The sequence below is a fragment of the Pseudopipra pipra genome, chromosome 21, assembly GCF_036250125.1.
Source record: "Pseudopipra pipra isolate bDixPip1 chromosome 21, bDixPip1.hap1, whole genome shotgun sequence".
In the NCBI taxonomy this organism is placed as follows: Eukaryota; Metazoa; Chordata; class Aves; order Passeriformes; family Pipridae; genus Pseudopipra; species Pseudopipra pipra.
Genome location: NC_087569.1, coordinates 7,108,824 through 7,134,165, shown reverse-complemented (window position 1 = coordinate 7,134,165; position 25,342 = coordinate 7,108,824). Strand labels below are relative to the sequence as shown.

At 54.1% G+C, this 25,342-nt stretch overlaps 1 protein-coding gene across 8 annotated transcripts; it reads left to right on the top strand.

The window, feature by feature from the left end:
* The first annotated feature begins 575 nt into the window (after nt 1-575).
* Nucleotides 576-25,342, top strand: FLOT2 (flotillin 2). Of its 8 annotated transcripts, XR_010435623.1 has the most exons (15): nt 577-727; nt 805-923; nt 1,632-1,755; nt 1,830-2,141; nt 12,358-12,439; nt 16,580-16,670; nt 20,987-21,110; nt 21,518-21,636; nt 22,068-22,181; nt 22,274-22,393; nt 22,807-23,021; nt 23,123-23,306; nt 23,483-23,632; nt 23,811-24,148; nt 24,875-25,342. XR_010435623.1 is itself a non-coding variant. In XM_064677918.1 (14 exons), exons 1-14 carry the CDS (start codon nt 601-603, stop codon nt 23,847-23,849), a joined length of 1,920 nt encoding a protein of 639 aa, XP_064533988.1. In that variant the 5' UTR covers nt 576-600; the 3' UTR covers nt 23,850-25,342. The 8 variants fall into 8 exon arrangements, 7 of the variants coding, with proteins under 7 accessions (XP_064533988.1, XP_064533987.1, XP_064533986.1 ...); XM_064677918.1 differs by lacking the exon at nt 16,580-16,670 and adding an exon at nt 16,439-16,529 and having other exon boundaries at nt 576-727; nt 23,811-25,342; XM_064677917.1 differs by lacking the exon at nt 16,580-16,670 and adding an exon at nt 14,737-14,827 and having other exon boundaries at nt 576-727; nt 23,811-25,342.

Here is a 25,342-nt window from a genome sequence, read left to right as displayed (position 1 = left end):
GTGTCAGAGGATGGAGCCAGGCTCTACTCAGGGGTACTGAGCAACAGAGCGAGAGACAGTGGCAGAAATGGGAACAAGGGAAGTTTCACCTCAACGTGAAAAGGAACTTCTTTACTGTGCAGGTAACTAGGCCCTACAATAGGCTCCGGGGGAGTGGTGGACTCCCTTTCCCTGGAGATATTCACAAACTGTTTGGTCACAGTCCCAAGTGCGCTCCAGGGGCTGGACTAGATGACCTCCGATGTGGTTCCTTCCTACCTGAACCATCCTGTGATTCTGTGACCTCCCGTCCCTTGGGGCAGGAGCGGTGGGGTCTGGCCCGGGGGGACAGCGGGTGCCCCTTGCCCTGTCCCCCGGGGCATCCATAGGGGGCGGGGGGCTGCGCTGACCCGCACTCACCCTCTCCTCGGGACCACGACTCGACCTCGCTTACCCTCCCCTCGAGCCGAGCGTACCTTGCCCGTCCGTCGGTCGGTCCGTCCCGCCGCGGCGGGGAGGCGGGGGCGACTGCGGGGCGGCCCCAGCGCGGCGGGGCGGAACCGGGAGGTGCCGGGCGGGGAGGGGGTGGAAAGGGATCTCCCCCGTAGCGGCGGCGGCGGAATGGGGTGGGCGCTGCTGTGCGTGGGGCTGCTCCTGGCGCTGTACACGCTGCTCCGGCACGGGCTGCGCAGCGCCCCGCGGCCCCGCGCCCGCCCCGCGCTGCGGGGCCGCACCGCCATCGTCACCGGTGAGCGCCGGGAGGGGCCGGGAGGGACCCGGGGCAGGCCTGGCCCCCGCTCACCCCCGCTCACCTCCGCTCCGCAGGGGGAAGCAGCGGCATCGGGGCGGCCACGGCGCTGGAGCTCGCCCGGTGCGGGGCCCGAGTTATCCTGGCGACCCGCAACGCCCTGCGGGGAGAGGCCGCCGCCAGCCGCATCCGCACGGTGAGCGCCCGCACCGACACCTCCCCCCCCGGGGGACCTCCGGGCACCCTCCTGGGCACTCCCATCCATGTGATATCCCAAGGCAGCACGCGGGCATCCGCAGACACCCCCAGGACACTCCTGGCACCCCACGGGCAACTCCAGGAGATACCTGGGATACCCCCATTGCACACCTCCCCTGGCACCTCAGGGTGGGACATCCCTTAATATCACATGGGCACCCCCAGACACCCCAATGGGCACCCTGAGGACACTGCCATGGCATTCCCTCAGCCCACCAACGTTACCCCCGAGAAACCCACAGGTACCCCCAGGAGACATCCCGGATACCCTTAGGCACCACTAGGACGCTCAAGGGGACATCTCTGGGCATCACATGAGCAACTCCCTAAACACCCCTGTGGGTATACCAGGGAAACCCCCAGGCCCTCCCAGGAGAACCCCATGGCACACTCCAGGGACACCTTCAACAGGCACACAGAAACACCCCAAGGCATGGGCACCTTGTACCATGGGGGGAGCTGCATGGGCACTCCCTTCATGCTGGGGGTCCTGGCACATTGCAGCCCCTGAGCATGCTGCAGCCCTTTCACCCTGGGCCAGAACCAGCCCCCAAAGCATCCCCCCTGTCCCCAGCTGGATCCACCTCCACCCTACTTAGGGTACCCCCACCCCAGGCTGCCTCCTCAGCCCTTCCCCTGCCCACAGGAGACAGGGAATGAAGAGGTGCGGTTCATGCACCTGGACCTCGCCAGCCTGCGCTCAGTGCGAGCCTTTGCCAGCACCTTCCTGTGCCAGGAGCCCCACCTGCACCTCCTCATCAACAACGCCGGTGAGTGCCAGGACCCCAAATGCCCCCTGCACTCTTGGGGCACCAGCCGTGGGCTGCCATTGCCTTCTTCACAGGGGTGAGCGCCGGGGGCACAACAGAGGATGGCTTCAGCCTCCCCTTCCAGGTGAACCACCTGGGCCACTTCCTGCTGACCCAGCTGCTGCTGGAGCGGCTGCGGAGCTGCGGGCCCAGCCGGGTGGTCATCGTCGCCTCCAGCGCCCACTGCGCCGGCCGCCTGCGCCCAGAGTCCCTGGGCCGCCCTCCCCCAGGGCTCTTCTCTGCCTTCCAGGACTACTGTGACAGCAAGCTGGCCAACGTGCTGCACGCCCGCGAGCTGGCCACGCGGGAGCAGGACACACAGGTCACCTGCTACGCCGTGCACCCAGGTAGGACCTGCACTGGGTGGGCTCACCATCGGCGTCTGCCGGGGGTGTGCTCTGCACACCTTTGTGTCCCTGTGTGTCCCGACCTCATGCTTTGCACGGTGAAGTCACGTGCACAGGGGCTGCTGTTGCACAGGGAATTCCTGCACATGGAGCATTGTTCCCTTGCATGGTTGTTACTCTTTGCACAGGGTGTCCTTTTGCACATATGTGTCCCTCTGCATGGAATGTCCCTTTTATATAAGTGTGTCCCTTTGCAGTGTCCCTTTGAGGAGCATATTCCTTTATACAATGCGTCCCTTTGCACATGTGTCCTTTTGCATGGCGTGTCCATTTATATGGTGTATCCCTTAGCAGTGTCCCTGTGTGCAGTGTCCCTTTTCACGGTGTGTCCCTCTGCATGGCGTGTCCCTTTTCACAGTGTCACTTTATACAGCATGTGTCCCTTTGCCGTGTCCCTTTGCACAGGTATCCCTTTATACAATGTGTCCCTGTGCACACACCTTCCTGTGCACAGCATGTCCCTTTTCATGGTGTGTCCTCTTGCACAGTGGACCCCTACACAAGTATTCTTTCACAGAGCACTGTGCACCACTGACACCCCCCACACACACCCCTTGTACAGCCAGGGCAGGTGTGGCAGTGCCAGCAGACATTCACAGCCACACTGCCTGTGCCAAGGCCACCACGGCCATCTCCCTCATGTGCTCAGGGGACACTCCACATCTGCTGTCCCTTGTGCAGGGTTTGTCAACACGGCGCTATTCCGGCACGCGCCGCTGTGGCTGAAGCCGCTGCTGCTGCCACTGGCCTGGCTGCTGTTCCTGGACCCGTCTGAGGGTGCACAGGTGGTCCTGGACTGTGCCACGCGGGACGGCCTCGAGCCCCTCAGCGGCCGCTACTTCACCGACAGTGGCCCCCAGCAGCCATGGCCGCGGGGGCGCGATGACCGGCTGGCGCGGGCGCTCTGGGAGAGCAGTGAGCGCCTGGTGGGGCTGGGGGGGGACAAAATGGGACCCTCCCCAGCCGCCCCCACTGCTCCTGCACAATAAAGGTGATGGTGGCGATGGGGGAGCCCGTCGAGTCCTGTGTGGGGTGAAATGGGGATGCATGAGGGGCTGTGGCACTGCGGGGGCAGGTGGGCACGTGAGGGGCACCGGCCCTTGCACAGGTGCTCACCAGGCCCTGCTCCGTCTGAGGGGGTGTGTTTGTGACACGGAATGAGTGTGCAAAGGGGTGTGTGTGTGCACTGCAGTGTCTGCATGGGCGTGTAAGGCGGGGGTGCTGCACACATACACACACAGAGCAGCACACACAGCCCACCTTGTACATTTGTGTACACACTGCAGCACACACAGACCTCCCTCCCTTGCACACGCTGCAGCACACCCCCCTGAACCCTTGCATACCCGTGCAGTGTCACCCCCCCTTGCACACCTATGCACGTGCTGCAGTGCACACACACCTCTTGCGGTCACATACCCTTCTCCCCTTGCACGCCTAGTGTCACACCCCCCCTGCATACCCATTGCAGTCTCTCTCCTGCATGCCCATGCAGTGACTCTCACACCCTCCTTGCACACCCCTGCTGTAACAAACACTCTCCCTTGCACACCCATGCAGGGTCTCACAACCCCCTTGCACACCCACACAGTGACTCTCTCACAACCCCTTGAAGAGCCATGAAGTCAAACTCCCTTCTAACCCTAAGCCTATCGCAACCTATTGCGGTCTCTCACTCACACACACCCCCTGCACACCCATGCAGTGTCACCCACCCTTGCACACCCCAACATGGCGGCGCCCACAGGCCTCCCCCGGCAGGAGGCGCCGACCTTCCCAACATGGCGGCAGGTCCCGGTCCCGCCCCCAGGGGTGCGGCAGCGACCTCCCCAATATGGCGGCGCCCGCGGGCCGCGCCCCCGCCGAGCGAGGCGCGGGGGGTTATGGGGGCGGGCGGTGGCGGCGGCGTGGGCGTCATGGGGAATTGCTACACGGTGGGGCCCAACGAGGCGCTGGTGGTGTCAGGTACGGCCCGGGATGATCGGCGAGAGAGGGACTGAGGGGTCCCTGTCGGGGTAGGGGGAAGCACTGAGGTAGTTGGGTGTCCTGGCTGTGAGGGGGCTGTCAGAGGTTCGAGGGGTCCCTGTCATGAGGGGACCATGAGGGAGTTGCGAGGGGTCTCTGTAATGGGGTCTGCTGGGAGCGGGGGATTGGGGGGTCTTGGCTGTGAGGAGCTCTTAGTGGTTTGAGGAGGGGGACGGGGACCCTGAGGGACTTGGGAATAAACAGGGAGGGGGGAGATGCTGTAGTGGAACTGGGGGGCATCTCTGTAATAGGATGTGATAGAAGGGGCTCCTGATGGGAACTGGGGGGTCTTGGCTGTGACGGGACTGTCAGGAGTTCGAGGGATCCCTGTCGTGAGGGGATCCTGAGGGAATTGTGGGGGTATCTGTAATAGAATTGGGGAGCATCTCTGTAATGGGGTCTGCTAGGAGGGTCCCTGGTGAGAACTGGGAGGTCCTGACTGTGAGGAGAGTCTCAGGGGTTCGAGGGGTCCCTGTCATGGGATCGGGTGATGAGGGGGGAGCTGACCTGAGGGGTTTTTGGGGCACTGAAGGAGTCTGGGTGGTGCAATGGGGGCCTGTCCCTGTCAGGGAGGGGCTCTGAGGCACTAGGAAGGATCCCTGCTGTGGGGGGACCCAGGAAGCTGGTGGGGTCTGCCTGGGGGAGTGTGTGGGATCCTGGGGGGGTGTTTGGCAGTACCTGCTGGAGGATGCCCTGTGATTTGGGTGGGGGGGTCCCCAGAGGGAGCACTGGGATGTTGTGGGGGGAAATCCTTCCTTGAGGGGACATTGAGTGGGGGTCCGTGTCATGATGGGACCTTGCAGTGTTGTTCCAGGGCTGTCCTGCTGTGTGTGGGCACTGAGGTGCTGGGGGTGTCCCTGTGAAGCGGGGACGGGGGGCAGCTCCTGCTGTATGGGCCCCTGGGCTCCAGGGTGGGGTCCCTACAGCACAGAGCAGTGGGTGAGGTCTGGTGCCAGCAACACCCCCGATGCTGCTGATTTTGGATGATGTCAGGCAGTGGCACCGGCAAAGCTCTGGGTCCCCTGCCAACAGCAAGTTGGCTTTGCTGGGGAAGGGGAGCTGGGTGTGAGCACCCCCCTTGGCAGCGCACTGCAGGCTTGTCCCTGGGGTGCCCATCTCATCCATCACATCCTGCTGCTGCTTCTTTACCAGCACATCACCTGGACTCTTGGTGGTGCTGACACTGGATGCAGGTGATGCCCATCAGGTGTGTGGAATGTTACCAGCAGCTGAGCTGGTGACTGAGGTTGGGATTAAATAAACCCCAAGTGAAATCTCCGGCGTCTGACTCAACCTGCAGCTGCTCCAACACTGCCAAAGCTCCCGACTGCACTTTGGCATGGACCAGGCTGCGGGTGGACAGGACTTAATTAATTATTGTTAGGTTAATTAGTTATTCCTAGGTGATGTAAGGGCTGGGAGCTTCACTCTGTGACAAACTGGGGCCAACTGCAAGTAGCAACCAGCTTAGATACAGATGTTGATCACTTCAGGTGTCCTCCATCATGTCACATCCCCTTTGTCAGTGCTGGCCCAGCTTTGGGGTGGTTGCTGTGACTTTCAGACCTAAACTCACCCATGTGAACATCAAGGATGTGCCTCAGTCATGGCTCCGCTGCGCCTGTGGAACTACATTGTTGTGTTTTTGGAACCAAAGTCTCCAGTGGACTGTGGCTGGTCTGTTATCAGTTCATCTCTCTCAGATGACAGACCTGTTACGGGAATTTCTGAGGAGCTGCCAGGAGCAGGCTGCAGTCCTGGAAACAAACATGCCCGCTGTGGGCATATTACAAACCACACCTGCCAGATTCCCGGAGCAGCAGTATTCCTTTCGGTTTCCTGGTCTCATGCACATCTCTGCGGTTCCCAGTGGAATCTAGAGCTGATGTTGTGCTTCCCTCCAAAGAGACACCCATCAAAATTGGCACTGCTTGGTGAAATGCCACATTTGCGGGAAGATTGGGAAGCTGTGCTCCAGGGGTGCCCTCAAGTCTTAAAGCTCAGGTTTGCTTCTGTTCAGTTGTGGAGTTTACAAGACACAGCTTGCAGGATGAGCCAGCAGGAATTTGTGGCATCTACTGGCAGTTCCAAGTATTGTGCATTCCCAAAGCCTGGAGCAGCGAGCCAAGGACACTCCTGGACATACAACCGTGTTCTGGGAAGGGTGCAGAGATCACCCCAGGCTCTGCCAGTCGGAATGGGGTTTGGAGCTGCCACTAGACGTGGTTTTCCTCTGCTCCTGCACAACTCGGTCTGCAGACACTTGCTGTCTCCTGAGGGCACCAGCTGGGAGCTTCAGGGGCACACGAGAGGTTGTGGGAGCTCTGCAGCTCCTCTGTGCTCTTGTGCAGAGCAACTGCCAGGGCATTAGTGGGAGGGTGTTGCTACAAGCAGTTGTAGTTCCAGGAACTTGAGTCATGTTCCTCCAAGGAAAACAGAAAGGACCTTGAGGGCCAGCATTAATTTGTATGATACTGAGTTGGATTTGAGGAGAGAGGAGAAGGGAAGAAGAAACCAATAATAATTACCAATAAACCAAAATAATATTAAATACATTTAAATTAATTTAAATCAAATATTACTAAAAACAGGCTTTTGCCTTGCAGTCTTGAATTGTCATACAGTTGTTATTTGAAAGTCTGCACTTTGTGGGAAGGCACCTCCAAATCATGAAGCCAGTTGAAAGTTTTCTTTATTATAAATTTAGCCTGTGCCCCTTCGCCTTTAGTCCTGGGCCTCCCCTGGCATGTGGGTGTTTTCTGAGGAGGGGTGTTCTTTCTTTTCACTTTCTTGTGAGATATTTGAGTTCCTCCAGTGTTCAAGGAGCAGCCAGCTGTGCCTTGGGAAAGTGGAGCTTCATAGCCTTATTTGGGAAGCTGCTTCCCGGGCAGGGCTCAGCTCTCTCTGCTGGCACTCACGTCCTTCCCCTGTTGAGCAACATCCACCTCCTTCTAAGAAACTGCACTCAGCTAAGTGATCCACCGGTGAATTGTGGAGCCCAGGCTTTGTAAGGATGCCCCACAGAGCCCTGTGGAGGCAATGATGATTTTCCCAAATTTTGGGCCTAACTTTGCTGGGTGATGTTTGGTGCAAGCTCTGAGGAGGCATTGGCAGCCGCCTGGCGCATCACTGAGCCCGCTGCAAGCACAGCTGGAGCCAGTTGAGTTTTCAAGGATATACACAAAGTACCTCTTCATCCTAATACCTAAATATTCCCACCAGCCAAATAGGCTGTGAAATGCTGGTTTTGGGTTACAGTCTGGTTGAATGCAGCTTTCATGGATTGATCTGCTGATTTTGAAATATAACGCTGTAATATTTCCACAGAGTTTCATAATAAGGAAATGTAATTTCTAACGGCCACGTTCGTCTTACAGTTACCAAACAGTGTTGCCCAAATCTCTGCAGTTGGGGCACTTTCCTTCTGGCTGTGGTGGGCTGCAGGATGGCACTGTGTGGGAGCAGTCCAGCAGCAGAGGAGCTCTGAGGGGAACACCTGGAGATACGTGGCAGGGAAAGGTTGGCCCAGCCCTCTGTGTTCCTGTGTGAGAAAAAGCTACTGGGTCAGCAAAAATTCAGGGTGTGAAAGAAGGAGAAAGATCAGGGGAATGCTACCCAGCTAACCCAGCTGTATCTCCTAGGAGAACGCTGCAACACAACTATACATAATTGCCAGGTCCAGCTAATCTGAGTCCCCCTTGGGTGAGCAGAAGTCAGCCTGAGAAATACACTCCAGCCCAGTTTCTCAAACTTTACTTTAGTGCACACCCTTTGGGGCTCCTTGGTGTCTGTCAGAGTAAAAAAAGAACTAGCAGTTAATTCTAGTTTTGTGTAGACATTTCCTGCTGCACCCCAGCAGTCAGGGGTAGTCAGCCTTTCCAGAGCCACCCTAAACTCTCCCATCCTGGTGTTGCATCCTTCTTATCCCTGCAAGAGCTGATTGTGATTTTGAGACTGGTATTTTCATGGTATTGCTCTAAGTTGAAAGCTTGAAATAAAGATTTTTTTGAGGCTTTGCAATCCCTTCCTGCAAGAGACCTACAGTCCACAGTGCAAGGAGGAACTGGTTTCTCAGATACTATAAAATGAATATGAAACTGCCTGGAAAACCATTGCCAGGGAACTTGACAGTAGCTCACTGTTCAGCTGAAAGAATTTATCAAGTAAGTCCCTTGTTTTGGCTTGGATAATGGAATCGAGAATGTGCTTATTGAATTTGCAGAGAGTACTGAGCTTGGAATGGGTTTGAGAGCTTTGAAGAGCTGGATTAGAGTCAAAACAAACTCAGCAGATTGACCCAATGGGCTGAACGAAATCTGATGCAGTTCAGTAAGGAGAAGTGCAGAGATTACACTGAGGTGAGAACAGTTGAGTGCATGAAAATGGAACGAGAAGGTCCAGGCTGTGTCCTGTGGAAAGATGAGGTGAGCAGCAAGAGCCACCTGAGCCCTAAAGCTGGTACAGTTCCAGTTCTTCAGCCTCAAAGATAATAGGAGTTTGTGGGAAGGAGCAGGCAGCTTCAGCTGGCTCTCATGTGAGGTTTTGCCCTGTCTGTGTTCATGCCTTCAGTTCAAACTGTCCCCCAGGGTTGAGGTCGAGGTGTGTTCTACCTCTTGCACCAGGCAAGCTGTGTGCAGGAAACTTGTAGTGGCACTACAGATGGTTTTCTGCCAGGTTTAACTGAGCGCTCCTGCAGGTTTCAGTTTGTCATTTTGGCAAGCCAAAAATCTTTCCCCACAGCCGGTTTCTCACTCCTTGTGATGCTCAGTGGTTGCTGACAGAGTGCAGCATCACAGCTGGTCTCAAGTCATGAGGTTACCAGTGCTCCAAAGGGCCCCTATGCAGCTCCTCTGTGATGTTTCATTCTCAGGAGGTAGTTCTTCACCTTTTTGCAGGTGGTGGAGCTCAAGGTTTCCTTGTCAGGTGCTTGTTAAATCTCCAGGGCTTGCAAATTACTCTTTGGAAAGCATGGCAGGAGAGGGAAGTGGACAATAGCCTCAGGCCTTTCCTTTTAGTTTCCAAGAGGAATTCTGGGTAGTATCTCTGTGGTATTGTTTTGTAGCTTCATTGTGGTTTGTGTTCTTTGAGTTTCTGTTTACAAGATAAGTTGCTAAATGTGTTTTTAAACTCGCTCTGTAGCATTGATACTCATTTAGTCATTTTGATATAGATTACATCCAAAACAAGATAACCAGCATAATCTGCTTTCGTCTGCTGCAGTGACCATCAAAGGCTTTTATGGATTCAACTCAGAACCCTGCATCTTTCTAAATTAATTTTTGTTAACCTTGTGCCATTTCTGCATGTGAACAAAGCCTAATTTATATGCACAGCGTGGCCTAAGAGCCAGACAGTGACTTTAGTCTGGGCCCTGCTTTAGGACATGATTTTCTTTATGTATGCCTTTGCTTTCCTCTCTCTCTGCATTATCTCTTTTGTCAGTAACTGTTTTCAATTATCAGTTTTTTCCTTGTCTGTCTGCACTCAGCAGCCTGTTTACCACAACCCAGTTTCGGAATGCTCACCACTTCCTGCCAGAGAGGTGGTAACTCAGTGCCCAAGTTACCTGGGGAGAGCAAACAACACAGAGCTTGTTCAGATTGTCCCAGCTTGGATGTTTTGAGCCCTGTGTCCCTGTGACTGTTGGGGCTCACGTTCATCCTTGCCCGCCATCCATCAGGGCAGCAGCTTCCTGCATCTGCTGAGAGCTCCTTTTATCCACCAACTCCCAAGCGATTAATCTTATTTCATAAGAAAAAAAAAAAAAAAAGCCCAAACAAACAGACAACATACTTTCTCCTGGCTCTGGGAATTCTTGCTTGAACATGGAACCCCTTTGGGAAGAGGCCAAGCTGGCTGGCAGCTCCCTGGCTATGAATCCTCCGTTTGTGGCCCCACAACACTGCCCCGGAAGAGCACGGTGGATGTTTGTGGAAGTGGCCAAGCGACTGTGAGACCCAGGCTGCTGGAACAGTGGGCATATTATAGCTGGAAAAGGCAATTTCTCTGCCAAATCTTATTGTGCAAGAGGGTTTATTCTTTAGCCTTGCAAAGATTTCGCTTTGTTGGTTCCTTTTTCGCTTGCTCTCTGAGAATTGAGAAAGAGGTGGCAGTGCTGCCATGGAAAATGAGCCCTCAGCTCCTTGCCTTACCAGAACAGAGCTCTGCTGCGCTCAGATGTCCAACGTGCATGAAAGCAACCAGCTGGCATCCTGCTCCTCATTAATGTGTTAGATTTCCCTGCTTTTTCTTATGCTTTGCACACTTTTTGGCATATAATCTAGCTCAGTAGACCGTGTTGTGCAGCACCAGGAAGCAAATGTGGAGCTCGCTTTGGGCGTGATACTAAATAAGGTATTCCTTGCATTTCCTGCGGAAGAAAAAGAACATCTGTGTGAAGAGACATGTTCCTGTAGCAATGGTGGGTTTAGGGTGCAGAGCTTTCTCAGATTATTAAGAAACGATTAACAGAGTTCGGTAAAGACCACATAGACCCTGTGAAATAAAATACCCTTCTGTGTGGAGCTGCTTTTCCTGACTGCCAGGAACACCTCCCTTCCTGTTCTTGGAAAACAAGGGCCTGGCTGAAAGGCTGAGCTAACTGGGCTGACGTCCTCCAAGAAATGTTAAAGGCCTTGTGGTTGCTGCAGGATATTGTATCATCAGCTACTGTAACACTTGCCTGGCTGAAATAGCCTTCCAGCTACAGGAAGAAGCCATCCAAAGGCTGGCTCAGAAGTGACAGAAGAGAATATTCCTCTAGTCTGGGGAGAACAGGAGATCTGAAAAAGTCTGTAAATCGTTTTCCCATTTGTGTTTAATTCCTACTGAAAAAGAAGGATGAAGATTTGTAGATGGGGCTGATCTGCTGGTTTGTCAACCATCACATGGAAGCCAGTGAAGCAGACAGTATCTGGCCAGCATCTGGAAGCAGGCAGCATCTGGTAGCAGGCAGTAGCTGGCTGATAGCAGAAGATGGACAGACACTGGAGGATCAGTAGGAAGAGGAGGATGTGGAGGGCAGTCCCCTCTTGCCAGCACACTGGCCTGGATGTGTGCTGCCTTTCCTTCTTCATTGTGACCTATTGCAGCAAACAGTAATGGTCACTTCTCTTGAAAGGTCTGCTGGCTTCCTGCTTCTTCCTTTCCCCTCCCACGACCCGAAGCTGCCACAGCCACGCTGTTTTCCGTGTTCCTGCTCTTCCCCTGTGCCAGCTCTGTCTTGCCTGCCTAGATCCATCCCACAGGGCTGGATCTGTCTGTTGCTCTGTTGGTACAGTGCTCACCTTCCTGAGGCCCTGGGGCACTGCTGTTGTAAGTGTGATTATGGATAGCTGAGGAGGGAGGGAATTCTGGCTTAATCCTCCCAGCCTGCATCCTAATCGGGGAGCTGCAGAGCTCCTCTCTTCCCAGGCTGGTCACTGGCAGGGTGCTCTCTTGAAAGGCAGCAGGTGTCTTGTTCCTTAAATCAAAGGTATGGATACCCAGACAGCATCTTCCAGCTTCACTGGGATCAATCTTAACTGTGTCAGAGGAGTTCTGGAGGCTGCCTGAACCCTGGGCACAGCCAGCTCTGAGATGGACCATCAAAGCATCGGGCACGCGCTACTTGCACAAGCCAGAACTAGGAGGTATTTTGGGGGAGGTCAAGGGTTCTTCCCTGCTCCAGTGCTGGGAGCTTCTCTGGGAATTTAAGGGTGGTTTGCAGTGTGTGGTGAGGGAAAGGAAATGGATTTCTTATGTGGCTTTCCATAACAATTGACATCACAGCTGAAGATGCTGGAACATTTCCAACATTGATTCTGATTGCTAAAAGTGCTTAAACTGCTTAACAAAACTAAAATAAAATCCTGGTTTGAAATACAGTCAGTTTCTGTGTGTTACTGTTCTTCATACTGAATTATTACAAATACTGTTTTCCAGTTTTATAAGACAGTTCCAAAAAAGGTTGCCTTGGGAAAACTGCCATGGGAAACCCGTGGAGGTGAGGAAGAGCATTGGGTTCCTAAGTGGGCAGACTTGTTGTGAAGTTGTTCTGCTCATGACTCATTCTGGATGCAGTTTTTCCCTGCACAAGAGCAATGTGCATGTGTGTAATCCCAGTGTCTCTGTGCTCTCTGCTGTGCTGCAGGTGGCTGCTGTGGCTCTGATCAGAAGCAGTATGTGTATGGAGGCTGGGCTTGGGCTTGGTGGTGCATTACTGACACTCAGAGGTAAGGAGACCCCTGTTATTTATGGGTTTTTTTGGAGTAGGAATTAGGCAAAGCAATCCCAATGGGGCTGTCAGCAGTATCTTTAGGAACATGGGACTGGATATGAAACCATGGATGAGCATCAGAGTTCTCTGCTGACTGTTTGCATGGGGACAGCTGTGTGTACACAGTGCAAAAGACACAGAAAAAGAAATCCCATGCTTTCAGCTGAAGTACTTTTCAAATGGCCTCTCTGTCCACACCTCTCCTCCAACCCAGGACAATCATGTTTGTTTGGATTTTTTTCCTTTTTAGTTGTGGTTTTTTGTTTGTTTTTTTTTTACATAAAACCCATCAAGCTGAGAGAGCCATAGCCTGACTGGTCAGTGTGTTTCTTCCTGTGCTGGTGCAGTGAGTGCTGAAGAGGGAAAGAGCTCTGCTGACCTTCCCAGCTCTGAGGCTCTGGCAGAGGTGCTGGCAAGGGCACTGGGCTGGCTCATCCACGAGCTCACAAGAGAAGCCAAGTTCTGCCCAGTATGGCCCAACCCCTCACCCAGTAACAAACCTGTTTGTGGCCTGCAGTGCCCCCTCCTGCTCCTCAAGTCTCTCTTTCTAAAGATCTGCTGACTGCTCTCACCTTGGGAGCAGATTGTTCCGATTTAAAACCGTGGGACTGCCTTTCTCTCCCTTTTCTCAGTCATGGATTGTGCTTGCTGCTGCTTACGGTCTGGTCTCTGAGCTAACATGCTGTGGTAGTGCTCCTGTCCTGCTAATACAGCTCTTTGTCTCTAGGATCTGTAGGAATGCTAACTCTCTCCCAACACATCCCTCATGCTCACCAATACAGGCTTCCTCCATCTGTGTAAAAAAAAATAACAGGGCAAAGGATAAAGATGTGACTTTTGGGTTTTGCACTGAGTGATGGGCAGAGGTTGTAGTTAACCCTTACTTGCCTGATCTTCCAACCTCTTTTCCCTGTTCATGTGTTGCCACCAGCAGACAATTGAGCATGTTGCTGCTGTCACTCTGCAGATGATACACTGCTCACCTGGGGGTCATGCACCTTCTCTTGCTCCAAGGGGTCTTGGCTGCTGCTGTGTTTAATCCAGACAAGCTTCATTCCCGAATTTTTGTGAGACATCTTGTGGGAGAGCTGTTAATTGAACAAAAGGTTCCTACTCCTACTCTTCTTACGTGAGAAGTGCAGAGAACAATGTGGGACCTTGACCTGCTGAGTGCAGGAGGTAACAGATATATTTGGGAGGCTGATTTATTAAGTTAAGGATAGGCTGAATCCAGGGCCAAAACTGCTTGCCAGGAATGAGCTGTTATGTGGGAGAGATCTGGGCATTATTTAGCAAATGGGTCTCTTGACAGGTAGTCCAGCAACCAGACAAATCTTTTACTTTAAATTCTATACCCCCGGTTCACACCACGGGATATGGGGCTTAATTCTCCCTTCAAAAACAGAGCCTTTCCCAAATGCCATAAGCTGTGCCCCAGATGGAGCCCACTGCATCAACATGAAGAGTGAGGCAGATTTCCTCCTCTGAAATTAGGACATTTTTTCTGGAACTGCCAGTGCTGCAAGCAAGAGAGACAGCAGCAATTGTGTTGCTGTCAGCGGCGTCCCGCCAGGTAGCACTAACCTGGGAACAAAAGGAACAGTTAGAGCTGGCAGGGTGCTGGGCACTTATTCTGCTGCAACCTTGAGCACTGGGGAAAAAACAAGGAAAACAAAACGCTGTCCTTGTTTAGGGATCAGAAATAAAAGCAGGGAGAGAGACAGCATGGTCTAATATGCCTCTGGGGGAGCCAAATGGTGTTAATTCAGCTTCCCAGGACAGCACTTGGAAGCAGATTCTCTCCTCAATGCCTTAGCCAGGGGTGGGTAGCCAGGTCTCTGCCACTTTCATTTTTCCTGGCCTCTCTTAAATATTGACATAGAAGCATCTAAATTATTACGAAAAGGAATTTTCTGTGTGCAAAGATTACTTCAACAGAGAATTCCAGCTGACTCCAGGCTGGCTGTCCAGGTGGGATAGATGGTTCAGTTTCATGTGCAGGGTGGAGATGAGACCCCAGCCTGCCTATCCTCATTAAAGGAGGCAAGTGGATGGTGTAAACTCCCCACCAGAACTAGGAAAGCTGATCTGCCCCATCATTATGGAGCCCTGGGAGTGGGCAGTGGGAGAAAGGCAAACTGAGCAGGGAAAAGCTGAAACCTGAAAGTCTCATCTGTCCTTTGCAATGAGTGTCTTACTCTCTGGTAACTGCTTTGTGTATTTGCTGTCCTACCCTTATTCCTCGCTGCTCAGAGTGTCTTTGGAGGTTATGACCATCCTCTGTCGCTGCGAGAATGTTGAGACGTCGGAGGGGGTCCCACTGTACGTAACAGGGGTTGCACAGGTAATAATCCACCAGCTTCCTAACATCCTGTCTAACTGTTTGTCCCTCTGTTTTGAGCAGCAGCAGCAGCAGCAGCAGGATAACACAAAACCTAATGGTTTTCTAACGGGACAGAAATCTCAATACCCTCCTCTCCTTCCCCTTCTCCAGCACTTGCCCTGAGGCACTCCACAGTTTATAGGTAATGCAGACAGGTGCATCCTTGGCAAATTCCAGATTCAGCATTGCTGTACCTAAGATTTGCTCCTGCTGTAACCCTTTCCTTGCCAGCACTGTTTCCATTGTGTGCTTGGTGGAGAGCAGAAGGGCATCTGCTTTTGTGTGGAGGCACAGGCAGGCCAGGTTGGATTCTGTACAGGATTTGGGACAGGTGGGAAGGCAGGTTTTGTGTCGTTTCAAAAGGAAACCTGTACACGTGTAGGAAAATTGCAGCTGTACCTGGCTCTGCAGTTTTGGCTATGGATTTCCACTCAGCCCTTCTTCCTCCACATGGAGACAGTGCCCATTTTGGATGCTGTCACGTTTGAAAGTACAGCACAGAGACCTCGGATGAGCGGCAGCACACAGGACTGGCATTGGCACTGTGGGCAGTTATGAGCCAGCAATGACCCAACATCCCTGCGAACTGCCAGCTAAGCAGCAGCACAGCTTGGAAATCAAATTCAAAGTGTAGATTAGGTTTTCAGAAGGCTGAAATCCTGCAGTATCTGATTAAAGCTCTGAATGCACATGGCAAAAAATGCCTGTGCACGTCCTGGACAGTGGGATCTGTTTTATCAGCTCCCGGTTTGCGTGCCAGTTTAATTAGGACAGTGGCCAAGGCAGGCATGAACTTGCAGGGATAGGTTTCGGCACTTCCAGCCAATCCTGGAGCGACTCAGCTTGCACACAGCAGCCCAGGGCAGCCCCTTCATGGTTCAGATGTTTGACCTAATGTTCACTGACACAAGCTCTCTGCCCTGTGGCTCCCTGTCCTGACTCCCAACGCCTTTCCGGCTCGTTGTGGCTGACACGGGAGCTTCCTGAAACAGAGCCTACCATATCCAGGCATGTCTCTTGTTTTTACAGATTGTGACCTGCAGACTGCTGGGTCTGACCAAAGTACCTCATGCCCACCTTGGGTGACTGAGAAAGCTCTGGAGCTGCAGGATCTGTTCCTGGGTGCCTGATGCTCTACAGACCTGGCCTTAAAGAGCTCATTTCCATTTGCCTTTGGGTCACGGAACACTGGAAAAATAGAGGGAGAGATGAACCAGATCAGGGGTTAGGTCTGTGGTAGTGCTAATCCAGGGCTACTTCTTGCAGCATCAGTGCCAGGTTCTGCCAAACACAGGGCTCCTGTGCAGTGAGTGGGAGCATCCCAGTTCCATGCTGTGCTTTTAAACCAGTGACACCATCCTGCACTGCTGCGGCATTGGGCAGTGCAGCACAGCAAGCCTCTGACTGAGGGCCCTTTGGAATCCCAAAGCTGCCAGCTTCTGGCCCTTCACCTAGCCCAGCAGGAGGCAAAGGGTCACAGGATCATTTCCAGCCTTTGCTGATAAATTACCTTTGAGCATTATGTGAAAATCTACTTCTTAGCCAAAGTGCCGTGTCTATCTCCAATCACAGATATGCTCCCTCGGCTGCATTCTGTCCCTGTCTTGCATTACCTGTGAGGAGTGTGGCAGGTAGCCTGGGGCAGGAGATGCAAAGGGAAGAGGTGAGTGTGTGTAACCTGGAAACGTGCAAATATTTTACGTTTTTTGGCAGGATTTCCCTAGAGATAATGACGTTACAGCCCAGGTGTGAGGACGTAGAGACGGCGGAGGGGGTAGCTATAACTGTCACAGGTGTGGCACAGGTACAGTAACTCCAAAACATCATTTCAGGAATGCATGTCTCTAACTTACCTCTGGTTTTGCCCCTTAAGAGGTTGCTGTTGTCCAGGCAGAGAAACCAACTGCTCTGAAACAAACCCTTGTGCAAAACCACGCTGTCCTTGTTGGTTCAAACACACTCCAGCATGTCCCGTGTGGTGATGGGGGTTGTGACCTCTTCTTCTCTCCCCATAATCATTTTTTTCTGGTATGTCATTTGTCCCTGTGGCAAATGAGGTGTGTGGGGGTGACTTGATGTGTTTGTGGAACGCTGATGTGCCATGGTGCCCTTGGAGCCATGTGTGACCCCAGAGGACTGAGCTGTTCCCTCCAGAGATGGCATCGAGTGTTATAGTGCTTTGTATTATTATTGTTAGCACGTGGACCTTGTAATTCTTCACGGTGAGTTAAAGCTTAAAAAAAATAACTTAGTCCCTCCAGGCACTAAGATCTGTGTGTGAAATTTCTGGCTTGAATTGAATTTTGATTCTCTCCAGCCTTCTTCAAATGTAAGCACCAGCTCTTGCTGCTTGTGACAGCACACTGAACCCTGCTCTTCTGGGAGTCTGAGGTCTGCTGCCCTGGTACAGTCTGTCCTTGTGCCCAAGTCATGCCCTGGGGAGGATGCTGGGAGGGAAATGTTAGCTTTTGAGGAAATTTGGCTCCGTAAATAGGCAACTGCATGGTTTGAGAATTGCTCCTGACGGCTCATTCTGGGTGTATAAACCAAGAGTGGCTCTCAGTGCACACAGGGCTGTGGTCACCATGTGTCCGAGGCATGTCCAGGTGTGTTATCACAGGAGAGGTGGCTGCCACATTCCCTGTGGGAAGCTCTGGAGCTGAGGGTAGCTGCTGAGTGACACAGTGATGTGACCAAAATCCCTCATGGCTCAGAAGGCTCCCCCAGGGAACACCACTGTGGTGCTGCTGCAGCCCTTTTGAGACCGAGTGCTTGACAGATTTCCCCCAGTGCTCCCAGAGCAGCAGGTTCCTCCTGAGTTCATTGGTTTGCTCTGAGCTGATGCTGCAGGGGAGCTGTGTTTGTATGTATGTGAGGGTTTGAATTCAGCCAGGAGCAGTTTCTGGATTGTCACACGTGACAGAAGGGCTGGGCATGACCGTGACTCAACAGCAGATAATCCATCATCCTCCTGCTGTTGGGAAACAGGGATACATGCAAGAGCACCAGCATGGGAGCCAGCATCTTGGGCAAGTCCTGACATTGATGATGTGAGCCAGCATCCTTAGTTGCATCTTATCAGTACTGTATATCCACCTTTCAGTTGTTTTCCAGTTCTTTATATCCATTTAGCTGCTAAGGTGTCACATAATCCCGGTGATCTTTGCATGGTTGGCAAAATATTTGCACCCATGTCTCCCTTCACACTCATTTCCTAAATCTGTAGGCTTTTCCTTCTGTTTCTGTGAAGGCAGCATTCCCTTTTATCCTAGTTTTGGGACATCCCTCCGTTGCCTGCCTAGGCTGGGTGGTGCGTGGTAGCAGAGAGCTGGATCACCAGGTGCCTTGATTCAAAAATGCAACTCTCAGTTCATCTCATTGATATTACTCTCTCTTCCCACTGTTCATTTTTTTCGCTGTCACTTAATTTTAAAGGTGAGAGGCAAGGAATTGCCTCACAGAAAGCAGGATTGAGGCTGTTGGGGATGTGCATGGCACAGGTTACCTTAATTTTGCAGAAGTACTTTTGAGGCAAACATTTTTCCGTTTAGAGCTTGAGCAAAAAAGGAAAACAAATTATTTCTAGAGAAAGAGCTTTTAGAGTTTTTGCTGTAATGATAGAAGTGGTTAATGTGCATAAGGATGCTGTTCTTTTCTTGAAGAGGGATGTAATGAGTGCTCACCAGTAGCCTCCTTTCTGTGTTGGCTGGGTGCTGGGATGTGCTGGGATGCTGCTGCCTTAGGCCAATGCTGGTCTCCACATCCTTCTGTACCATTTTCCTGAGCCTCAGGCTAATTGGATTGTCTCTACTGGCCCCTCACTGCGAGTGCAGCTGGCTGGAGCTGGAGCGGGGTGCGGCGGTATCGATCCTCCACACCGGATTGTTGGATGGAGGCTCTGATTCCCTGCCAGCTGAGTCCTCTCCCTCTGATGGGAATGACATTTGAAGAAGCGCCGAGTGTCGCAGTGCCCTGCCTGAAATCCTGCAAACACGCTGAGCACAAATTGCTCAACCCCTTTTTCTTTTGTGCAGCCTTTGCTGTGGAGGTTGGTGTCCATATTCTGCACAGAGCCAGGCTCTGAGCTGTCCAGGGCTCAACAGTGTAAACTGGCTGCCTTTATTCAGAGGCTAAACCATTCCTTGCTCCTAAGTACCGCAGGGATCCTCCTAACAAACATCCCACTCCGTGCTCTGTCCTCCCCGCAGCTCCCGAGGGTGGGGATTGTTTAGAGAAGTGGAATTGCTGGCAGATGCACACCATAAATGTTGCTGCTGAGTCTAATTGGTTTTGATACTTGCAAAAACCTCGTGGAGGGCTCACACTCCCGGGTGCAGCTCCACAGCAGCTCTCCCAACTCCCCCTTGTGTGGGAAGAGCACACTGCTGGGTGCAGGGATGAGAAACCACTGGGGCTTGACCCCAAAAGGATCCCAGAGGTTTTGGGACAACGCAGAAGAGGATTGCCATGCTTAGCTGTGATTCAGTCTGGCATTTTGACCAAGAGATCCCACCTGGGAAGCAGCATTAGGAAATAGGGTCAGCCCAGGTTGATGTTTCTTCATGTTGTGAGGGACAGGGTTGTGGCAGGTGAGTCTTGGCCAGCTCACCACATCTAATAAGGTCCACCTCCTGTCCCCATAGAAGGTGATGGTCCATCCCAGTTGTCCTGCTCTTTGGCAGTGTGGGGGCCAGGTGCTGCTGTTTGGCTCCAGAGGGATCATTTTGGATGAGTGGGCAGTCAAACAAGGCTTTCTCAAGAAATAGTTGTGTTGCTTTTGCCAGCTGGAAGCGCTCTTGTAGGTGTCAGGATGAGGTCTGTAGGCTGTGAACCCCTCAAGAGAGTGCACTGGGACCCTTGGAGGGCCCCTGTGGTGCAGTTGAGGCTTTGGAATTCTCTGAGCCAGGTCCAGCCAGGGCCCTTGGGGCAGGACATGGGGTGCCACCAGCCCCTCATGGGACAGGAAGCACTGCCCAGCCCAGCTGTTTCCATGAGAGGGTGCTGTGGGACTTGGAGATCTGTGTGGCTGCAGTGGCACTGCTCCCTTCTCTGGTGCTGTGGGACCTGGAGGTCTGTGTGGCTGTAGTGGTATTGCTCCCTTCTCTGGTGTTGCCAGGCACAGGGACACCTCTATGTCCAGGCTTTGCCTGAGCCCTCACACTGGACATGGCCACCAGGAGCTGTCACCTTGGTGGGTTGTAGCTACTTGTAGTTGTGTGCTGTAGAGCTCTGTGAGCACAGATCTCCGCTGCCTAACACACCCCACAGGGGTTTGTAACCCACTTTGCCTTTAAAAAGCAGCCCCGTGACCAGCAGGACCCTGGCTTGTCTGGAACGGGGATGTTTTTACACCTGGCTCTGACAGTGGGAGGTGAAAGAGGTGGCTGTGTCCCATCTCTGGGGATCACCACCAGACTGACCATATGGAGCAGAACAGCCAAGTCCTGGCCATGACACACTGGGGACACCTCAAAGGACAGCCAGGAGCTCCTTGCCCCAGGCAGGACAAGCCCGTGTGCTGTGGCCATATTGTCTCATCTCTCCTTCCAGGGAACTCTGAATGGAGCCCCTGTTTTAAGCTGCTCCTTGGGCACATCAGACTCTTTCTCGTTCTCTGCCTTTCCTGGCTCAGAAAAATTAATTCTAGTGAAGGAGGAGGAAGAGAAAGGTAATGAAACGGGCTTTGGCCAGGAGTGGTAATAACAAGCCCTCTCCTGGCACTGGTGTTGGTGCAGTGACTGAACTGGTAGTTCAGGGCTCTTGGTAGGATTTCCATCAGATGGGACAGGTAGAGCCAGGCTCTGTCCTCACTGCTGTGGGACAGATGGCTGCAGGGAGCACCTCTTCACGCTGAGATGCCGTCAGGGTTTGGAGAGATGTGTGCCCTGGCTGCTGGTGTGTGCCTGCAGCAGGGCTGTCCCCCGCAGCAGTGAGCAGGGGCTCGCTGGCTGGTCCAGTGGCCTGGCTCAGTGTGGCAGCAGCTCAGCGTGATCCCTTGAAGCATCAGTAGCACGGGGGCCTGACAGCCTGGTGGTGGTACTGCTGCTTCTGCTGCTGCTCCTGCTGGAGAGTGCCTGGACAGGCACCTTCAGTCCCCTTGGTTTTGTCTCCTGTCTCTAGGTGAAGATAATGACCGAGAAGGAGCTCCTGGCTGTGGCCTGTGAGCAGTTCTTGGGGAAGAACGTGCAGGATGTGAAGAACGTGGTCCTTCAGACGCTGGAGGGACACCTGCGCTCCATCCTAGGTGCGGAGGCACTCGTGCCCTGAAGGCATCTGGAGTGGCTTTGTCCCTCCTCAGCTGGCTGGCCCCAGTGGTATCGCTGCCACTGCAGCTGCCACACGGGACCTGCCTCTGCCGACTGCAGAGGTGGCATCTCCCCTCCAGCAGCTCCTGCTGCGCATTGTGATAAATGACTTTTCAGTGCCTGCAGTAAGAGATGTCTGAGTCCTTTGTGGGTTACAGGTAGCATGTGTGGGTGGTGGTTGCGCTTGTGAGACTGAGATGTTGGTGCCACTGCAGGGGCAGAGGATTATAGCCTTGTGCCCAGGCCTCAAGAGATAAAGGACAACAAGGATGTTGCTGAGCTTAGACCCATGTCATTGTGTGTTACCTGTTCCAAATAAAGTGCTTCACCTTCCTTCCCCCTGCAGGGACCCTGACAGTGGAGCAGATCTACCAGGACAGGGACCAGTTTGCCAAGCTGGTGCGGGAGGTGGCAGCCCCTGACGTGGGTCGCATGGGGATCGAGATCCTGAGTTTCACCATCAAGGTACACCCAGACATTGGACGCTGCACTATGGGCAGAGCTGTAGGAGCAGCAGGGCAGAGCCTGGCTCTGGCTTCTCTGCTGCAGCCGGCTGGAAGGCTCCAGCTGACAGCCTGCCCCAGCCCTCCGGGAGTTTCCATGACAGCCGCCGCAGCATGTCCTGTATCCAGGCAGCTGGGCCAAGAGCACCGGGTTAGCTGCCTCTGTAAACAGGCTCGTGGAGAGAGCTGGCTGATAACCCAGCCTCCAGGGAGTCGAGGGAAGATGTCGGGAGAGCCTGCCTCTCCCTGCCCTGCCTGTTTGTGTGGATCAGCTGACATGGCGCGTTCTGACCTCGGCCTGACCGCATGAGTGGCTGCCCAGAGCTTCAGCGGGGAGGGAGCAAGATGGAGTCGCTTGCTTGAAGTGGTTGTGACTTATTCTCTCCTCCCCAGGATGTCTATGATAAAGTGGATTACCTGAGCTCCCTGGGGAAGACTCAGATTGCAGCTGTCCAAAGGGATGCAGACATTGGAGTGGCAGAAGCCGAGCGGGATGCTGGCATTCGGGTGAGTCCGGAGATGTGCCAGCCTTCCCCAGAGCAGCCTGTTTAGCTCCAACTGCACACCCTGAAGCTCTGCTTTCTTTTCCCTCTCCTCAGGAGGCAGAGTGCAAGAAAGAAATGATGGATGTCAAGTTCATGGCAGATACCAAAATAGCAGATTCCAAACGGGCATTTGAATTGCAGAAAGCTGCCTTCACTGAGGAGGTCAACATTAAGGTGAGTGTCCCACAGCCCGCTGCTGTTCCCTGGAGGGTTTGTGATGGTGTTGATGGCTCTGGTCTTGTCAACTTCTTTCTCCTACATCTATTAGGAGAGTTGAAAGTGGAGAACCCGGGACTATGTGTCACTGTGTGAGCTCTTGCAGCAGATTCCTCTCCTGTTTGCAGAAATTTGGTGGGACTAGGAGGAAAGGGTGGGGAGGGTCGTCCAGGCTGAACCTGGAGCTGGTTGGGCTCAAGTGGTATGGGAAAAGTGCACAGGGAAGGACAGCACCGAATATTGGGATGTCACCCCTGGGAAGAGGTTCAGTAGCAGGAGCTGTGTTTGGTTTTAGGTCCTGCCAAGGGTCCTTATGTCTGTGCACAGGAGCTCGTGGCCCAGACCCCTCTTCTCCTCTCCCCCCTGTGCAGACTGCAGAGGCCCAGCTGGCCTACGAGCTGCAGAGCGCCCGGGAGCAGCAGAAGATCCGTCAGGAGGAAATCGAAATCGAGGTGGTGCAGCGCAAGAAGCAGATCGATGTGGAGGAGAAGGAGGTGATCCGGATGGAGAAGGAGCTGATGGCCACCGTGAGGCAGCCGGCCGAGGCCGAGGCCTATCGCATCCAGCAGATCGCCGAGGGAGAGAAGTGAGTGAGCCCGTGACCTGAGCTGTGAGCACAGTGCTGCCCCAGCTCGTGGGCTCTCAGCAGAGATCTGGGCTGCTACAGCACTGGATTTCCTTTTCCAGGGTGAAGCAAATCCTCCTTGCTCAGGCAGAGGCAGAAAAGATCCGCAAGATCGGAGAAGCAGAGGCTTTTGTGATCGAGGCCATGGGGACGGCGGAGGCTGAGGGGCTGAAGCTGAAAGCAGAAGCGCTCCAGCAGTATGGAGAAGCTGCCAGGCTGGCTCTAGTGCTGGATGCACTGCCTGAGGTGAGGAGGGAGCAGCTTTCCCCTGCCCTGGGCAAGCGCTGGGGAGCTCCCAGGCTGGGCCGGGTCTCCTGTGGGCACAGCAAGGCCCTGTGTGATGTGTAGGGATCTTGCCCAGTGGGCTGCTGACCAGTTCCTTGACTCTCTGCTCATTCCACCCTCCTTCCCTGCTTCCCTAGATCGCTGCCAAAGTGTCTGCTCCCCTCTCCAAAGTGGATGAGATTGTTATTCTCAGCGGAGACAATAACAACACCATGTCCGAGGTGAACCGTCTGCTGGCTGAGATTCCCACCTCCGTGCGCGCCCTCACTGGTGTGGATCTCACAAAGGTGAGCTGGCCACTGGCAGCTGGCAATGCCAACAGCTCCTAGGGCACAGGGACTTGCCTGGAAGCTTTCAGCCTCTCAGGGAACCTGTCCTTCCCCAGCCCTGCCCACCACAGAGTGCAGGCAGCTCCCTGCCTCCCTCTCCTCCAGCCCTAACAGCTTCTCTCTTCCCCTCCTGCAGCTTCCCCTGTTCCAGAAAGCCACCGTGGCCAAGGAATGAGGTTGGCCAACCCAAAGCTAGTGAAGATCACTCCCTGTTATGCACTCAGACATCAACTGCCTTCGACACGTGGGAATTCCTTTTATATCAAAGACAATCTGGTTTTCATTTGTAACTGGTGCCTTATTTTGTAGGGCCAGAAAGATGCATGTCCTGTCTGCTGCTCTTTTTATTCCAAGGGTGGGAGGGGATTTATTTTGTAATTAACTATGTATTGTCTCAGGCCAATCCCTCCCCAGATACGACTGGCAGCTTGTCTGGTGTTGCAGTCCCAGTGCCTTGCTGTTCTCTGCCCTCAGGTGAGCGCCCAGAGCTCGAGGCAGAGGCTTGGTGGGATGTGGAGCTGTAGGAAGAGAACAGCCAGGCCCCCCCTGCTCTCCCTCAGTGACCCTCCTGGGCACTGCCCCAGCCCTGTCTCCCACAGCTGTCCCTGTGGCTGGCTCTCCCTGTCCAGTGTCTCACCCCCAGTGCCCCTGCAGTGCCAGCAGCCCTGCCCAGGCTGGGCTTCCCAGAGGTGGCAGTCACCCCCCAGGAGAGTGACAATCCAGCACTGCCAGTGGTGCTGCCCACTCCCATGCTACTTCCCCTTGAGGAAGTTTCCTTGTGGGATCTGGAGCGGGAAAAGCTCTGAGGGGCAGAGGGAGCCCAGCTCAGCCATGGTGAGATCCCACCACCAGGAATACCAAAAAGTAGTGCTGTGCCAAAGCCACCTGTCCCCTAAGAGGGCAGGGAAGCCACTGCAGCTGCTGTCCCTGGGTGCTGTGGTACATCCTGACCCCACAACCACTAAAACTGTGGGTCAGAGGTGGGGGGGACCAGCAGGACACCTGAGTGGGGACAGGCTCCTCCTGTACGGCTGCCTGGGGACCAGTGGCCCTGTGGCTGGGTGCTGGCCAGGACCTGCCCCAACAGGTAGTGCAGGAACCCCTACCTCACTCCCTCCCCTTGCCTCTTATGGCCAGTGGCTTTGCTGCCTTGTGACAATGTGAAAGGGGTTGTCTCGTGTATGTCTGTCCTCCCTGCAGTGCCACCAGGGCCCTGGCTGGCCCATGTCCCTTCCCCGCCTGTCTTGATGCCTGTGCTCGATGTGGCTGTTACGGCCAGACCCGTGTGTGAGGTCAGCCTGGCGCTGCTGGTGAGGTCAGCCTGCGCTGTGGTGGGGTTTTGGGGGTCCCTCCACTAGCTCCTGCACCCCCCAGCTCGGTGCTGGTTGCCATAGAGTGGGGGAAGGTCCCTCTCCACTGTCCCGGGGGACAGCCAGTCCCTTTGCCGGGAGTGACCCACTGCAGAGGGGTGGGTGCTGCGGGGCCCCCCATCCCCTCCCTGCGGCCGGGGCGGGGGGACCGGCATTATCAGCCCCCGGCTGGTGCCGGCCCGCGGGCGGTGGGTGCAGATCTGGCGCTGGCCAGCAGGCGTGCCGGGCCCGGCCCTGTATCTGCATGTGCCTGCGCCTGCCGCCCGCTGCTGTGAGATAATAAACCCGTGTCACCTCC

What these genes read in the sequence shown, in the direction of transcription:
- FLOT2 (XM_064677918.1), top strand. Translation starts at nt 601, where the DNA reads ATGGGGTGGGCGCTGCTGTGCGTGGGGCTGCTCCTGGCGCTGTACACG. An exon ending in CCGCCAGCCGCATCCGCACG is followed by an intron (nt 924 to 1,631) that starts GTGAGCGCCCGC and finishes CCCTGCCCACAG; the next exon opens with GAGACAGGGAATGAAGAGGT. An exon ending in CTGAGGAGGTCAACATTAAG is followed by an intron (nt 22,394 to 22,806) that starts GTGAGTGTCCCA and finishes CCCCCTGTGCAG; the next exon opens with ACTGCAGAGGCCCAGCTGGC.